This window comes from Charadrius vociferus, unplaced genomic scaffold (assembly GCF_000708025.1).
Source record: "Charadrius vociferus isolate BGI_N301 unplaced genomic scaffold, ASM70802v2 scaffold241, whole genome shotgun sequence".
NCBI lineage: Eukaryota > Metazoa > Chordata > Aves > Charadriiformes > Charadriidae > Charadrius > Charadrius vociferus.
The window spans coordinates 85,813-90,806 of NW_009646932.1; the positions used below are offsets into that span (position 1 = coordinate 85,813).

The 4,994-nt window shown below is 47.3% G+C and overlaps 1 protein-coding gene across 1 annotated transcript; it reads left to right on the forward strand.

The window, feature by feature from the left end:
- The first annotated feature begins 491 nt into the window (after nucleotides 1-491).
- On the forward strand, nucleotides 492-4,587 carry MPZL2 (myelin protein zero-like 2). Its single transcript, XM_009894728.1, has 5 exons — nucleotides 492-546; nucleotides 2,721-2,887; nucleotides 3,483-3,693; nucleotides 3,945-4,089; nucleotides 4,527-4,587. The coding sequence occupies exons 1-5, from the start codon at nucleotides 492-494 to the stop codon at nucleotides 4,585-4,587; spliced, it is 639 nt and encodes a 212-aa protein (XP_009893030.1).
- The last annotated feature ends 407 nt before the right edge of the window (nucleotides 4,588-4,994 follow it).

Sequence of the window (4,994 nt, forward strand, 5' to 3'; positions counted from 1 at the left end):
CCACAGACTGTCTACTTTGGGTTGGGGTTTTTTTGATCGTTTGCAGGCGTTTGCCGAACAAATGGCCCTCATTCCTTCAGGGCATCTATAAACACCTTCGGGCGAATTTTCTCTTAGGAGCAAAATTACCTCCCACAAGAGGGGAGTGGTTTCAGGTGGAATCTGGGAGGAGGGATGATTGCAACACAGAAGAGCAAAGGAATATGGGAGGCAGAAGAAAATAATCTTACCTTGGAAAATCTCCCTGTTTTACACACAGAAGTGAGCTGTGCTGGCCGCACCTTGCCTCGCCGTGCGAGGGCAGGGAGCACTCTGACTCACGCAGGAAGGAGCGCTCACATTGCTCAGCAGGCCAAGCGGAGAGAAAGGAATTTGCTCTGCTGTGCTGGGAAGGCTTCGAGAAACTCATCTTTCATCTGGACAGTGAGAAGCTGACACGAATTCCTCTTTCCGGTACTGCTCAACCCGTGGAGTACGGACTTGCCTTCCCGATGCATGGCCTCAGCTGGCTGGGTGCTGTGCTCTTCCTTGGGGTGCAGCTCCGAGGTAAGGAAACCTGGTACTGTCTTGCCTCAGTTGCCATCTTGACTTTCCCCTTCAGATCTCTTAATTATCGTCCTCATTAAGGCAGCGACTTTATAGGAGTCTCAGGTACTTGTTGTGGACGACTGCTGTGATTCTTTCGGTCCGGGGTTCACTGCAAGTGACATAAAGTGATTGAGTTTCTTCGACAAACAGGTTTAGGTGTGTTCAAGCGGAAGAAGAACACTGATCTCATTCTGAGCTCTGGTTACACATCTTTTCCTCTTCTGCCAGGAATTTGGACTTTACTCCTAGATGTTTTTTTCACTATCTTTGTTACTAGACAATCAGAGATTGTTAGCAGCACTGCGTTTAGCTCTTTTGTGCTGCAACCGCTCCACACCTACAGTAAACTCGCTTGAGTTTTCAGTGGTTTATATCAATACAGCTGGAATCTAGGATCACCGCGTCCTCCTTTCCCAAATGCATCAGCACACAGATACGCTCGGTAATCTGTCTTGAGAAAAGTATTTCATGCTTATTTCCCACAGTTGTTCCTTTAAAGTAGTTTAAAAAGAAAAGATTTGACACCGAATCTTTGGATGAGAAACACGATCTCTGCCAATGAAGTTTTTCAAATGTGAACACCTTCGATGTTTTGGCATTTCAAATATTTTCTCCTTTAGAAAAGAAAAATCACTTGGCAAGGAAGTCTTTGGTTATAAATTATTTTCAAATACAGGAAATGTATTGCTCGTCTTTGTTATGAAGCCGTATTTTACAACCCCACATAAGCCTTTTTTTTGGCTTGAATCACACTGGGATGAGTTAATTCATCTTCCTAAAGTGACAGGAAATTATTAATATTTTCTTTTTCTGCTGGGTTAGTTTGACCAGCGTGTAAAAGGAAGCTAACGGGAGCACATGCTCAGGGCCAGGGGGGACTGTCCCTTTCAGCAGCAGCAAGACTTTAACCTCAGCACTGCTGTTTTGCAGAAATGAACTCACTAACTCGGAGAGCTAAAGCAAGCAACACAGCGACTGCAGGGAAAAACGTGAGACCTCAGAGTGCCACCGTTTTGGTAGCACCAATCTGCCAGAGAGACTGAACTCTGGAACAGCGGGGCAAGGCAGAGGGCAACTGGGGCTCAGGCCTGAGAGGCATCTTCACCAGCAACCTCACCAGCAACCCCTTGGGTTTCCTATTTTTCATTTCTCTTCTTTCTGTCTCTGCATGCTCTCTCTCGCTGATTGTCTCTCTTTCAGGGTAGTATCGAGTTTGCGATGCTAACTTATTTTGGAAGCAGCAGCTGTGGTGGTTTGGTTAAGAGAGGATGTGTCTTTGACAAACAAATGCTTACAGCATTACCTTGAGGATATCCTGTAGAGCTCCTCAGCCTGACTATATTTGACTACAGATGTCCAGCTGGGCTATTAACCTTCTGACAGGCACTTCTTACACCAGTAAAAGCAGTTTTCAATGCGATGTGCATGATGCTCAGCCTGATAATACAAAGTCTATAAAGGAAGGTTCTAGCACGGGAAATAGCAATTGTTTATTGGGGCTCGGAAGTCCTACTTGAAAGGGCAGGACTGCTTTTCTGAAGAAAGCTGCTGGGGGAATTGGGGGAATTGAGTGCAGCAGAGTGTAATCACTTGTGAAAATGTGACCAGGACAAGCACGTGAAAAGTTGTATGGCATCTTTAGTGTCAGTCGGGAGCAAGTATGTATTTAAGGAGGGGTGGCATTTACAACAGCGCTGCACCTCCTGGAAGTCAGGTTTGCTCATGCCTGAAGAGAGACATTCCTCCCCGAAACAAAGCCTACTGTCCCTATAGGCAAGCCCTTCTCAGTCCAGTGATCGCATCTGTAAGTGTTTAACTGTGCAGCCACAAAACTGCAAAGAAAGCACTGTACTGGCAGTTCAGGTGAATGCAAACTCCCTTGAAGCCGGCACTGTGCAGCTTGAGCATCAAGGGAGAAAATCCACAAAGCGCAGGGGGTCTCCTAGATTCTGCACACGCAGGATCGCCTCCCTCAGTAATTACAGCTGTGTGCTCCTGACTGTCAGGTTAAACATGGACAGGGATAGATAAGGCAGGCTCCTGCATAGACTAAATGCAGATAAGGAAAAGTGAGAAGCTTCCTCCTAGACGGTAGCTTGCTTTACCTCTAACTCCTGCTGTTTTCCCTGCAGCGCTCTGCCCTGCGGCAGCCGTGGAAGTTCACACTTCCAAGGAAGTGGATGCTGTGAACGGCACCAACCTGCGGTTAAAATGCACCTTTTCCAGCAGCAACCCTATTAGCCAGCACCTGTCAGTGACCTGGAACTTTCAGCCTGAGGACCAGAGCTCTCATGAGCCAGTGAGTGAGACCTTCACGCTCCATTTCATTGATGCGCGCTTGCCCAAACGACTCATTCCCAAAGCCCAGCCCTGAGTAAGCCCAGTGACTGCCACAATTGCAGGTGGGGGTATGGGCAAGCACGGCCGAAGCGCACGAGTATCCTTTCTCAGCGACTCATAATCGTTACTCTGAGCAAGAAGTTTCATTTACAGACTCTGGCTAAAGAGATAATTTTTATGTTTAGTTTTGGGCCTGATGAAACCGTACCTGCTTACACCGCAGCTGAACCCTTTGTCTTAGCTGCCATCCCGCACCTGACACGACTTACAGACTGTTTTGCCTTGGCCAACGTGGCAGGGCAAGCGGTTCAACTGAAAGACAGCTGAACCTAAGGAGGCCTTGGGTCTGGGCAGGACGGAGCTTGCATGGCTGCTGGAGCGAAGGCACTGTCTTTTGAAATGGCCTCAGAGCTCATCTGAGAGGGACCAGGCTGACACAGCCGTCCTCAGCTCAGGCCATGTGCCTCAGCCAGTGCCACTCCACTTTCACGTGCTGCTTCCATTGCAGAGACCGCACAGTGCGTGGGAATGACAGCTTCCTCTCTTTCCTATAGGTATTTTATTACCTCAAGGAGCCCTACAAGCTGCCTGCTGGACGGTTTAAAGAGCGAGTCACCTGGGATGGGAATATTGAGCGTAACGATGTTTCCATCATGATCTGGAATTTGCAGCCCACTGACAACGGGACATTCACCTGCCAGGTGAAGAACCCACCAGATGTTGGTGGCACAATTGGTGAAGTGCGACTCAGAGTTGTGCAGAAAGGTAAGAGACCAAGAACCCCACCAGTCGTGAATTTAGCCAGCGCAAAGCGTTGCCAGGTCCTCCTCCACATTTGAGAGAATGTATGGAAGAAAAGGGGTTGTAAAGAGAAAGCATGAGGGTAGCTGCATGCTCGGATATGAAGGAAAAAGGAGCCTGAGGAAAGGTTATATTCACGGACAGAGGTTCCCAGCCTCATGCCAAGAGCCCTCTGGGCGTCCCTCTTGTTCATTTGTCCGTTTCTCTCCATGCAGTGCATTTCTCAGAAATCCACTTCCTGGTGGTGGCCATTGGGTCTGCTTGTGTTCTGATGATCATTGTGGTGACGGTTGTGATTATCTGTCGACACCATCGGAAGAAAGCGCAAGAGAAGAGGATCGAGGTGGCAGATACTGAACTGTAAGCACAGAGGAGACAGAGAAAGGCTTCTGGGAAAGCTTGTCAAATGTATCTTTGTAGCTATTCTGAATCCTTGGCTTGGACCCTACACTAAGCGCCTACAATGCAACACTGCCAGCACAATTAGCAATAATTGGCTGCTTACCTGCAGTCAGAGCAGACCCCCAGGATGAGGGTGCGCTGGAGACTCAAAAGTCTCATTTTGCTCTTGCCCTTCACGGTGGCTCCTCACTCAGAGAAGGACCCGGCTGTCGTGGTGGTAGTTGGCAGATGATCACCTGTTCTTTCCTCCGTGAACGTGACGTTGCAGTCACCATGGATGTAGGATGCTTATTATCTCATCACATAACTTCTTCTTACATGTTACGTATGAACATGACTGCTGCTCAGGATCTCTGACACGGATTTGGGCTTTTTTCCCCCTTTCTTTATAACAGTACAGAAAAGGAGAATCTGAAGGTTACGGAAGACAAGGAAGCTAGTCCATTAGAAGACTAGAGGTCTTTGATGGTATATCCAATGCAGGTATCTATTCAAACATTCTCTAATTAATGTCTTGGTGTTACTGCAGACTTTCTGAGACAGTTTTACTTAGGTATTTCACTTCTATTCACAGTCAACGGGCCACGGTAGCCTTAAGCAGAAACAACTGAGACCACAGTCACACTTTGGTCTAGAGGAGCCTTCAGAAAGAGACTGACAACTGAACTCCCTCTTAACTGTAGAAGAGATTTCTCCACCTTAGTCTTGAGGATCATTTGTAGGAAAGCCATTGTTGCTGCTTTTCGTGACATGCCTGCTTTATGGATAAAGAGGAATTAACTAATTAATTTCCTTTCACCAGTTTTGAATCTGCTTTTTGATTCAGTTAATCTTTATTGTTTTAAAATTGGTACAGGAAGACT

Coding starts and splice junctions, on each gene's coding strand:
- MPZL2 (XM_009894728.1), top strand. CDS start 492: ATGCATGGCCTCAGCTGGCTGGGTGCTGTGCTCTTCCTTGGGGTGCAG. Junction 2,888..3,482: donor ACCAGAGCTCTCATGAGCCA/GTGAGTGAGACC, acceptor TCTTTCCTATAG/GTATTTTATTACCTCAAGGA. Junction 4,090..4,526: donor GAGGTGGCAGATACTGAACT/GTAAGCACAGAG, acceptor TCTTTATAACAG/TACAGAAAAGGAGAATCTGA.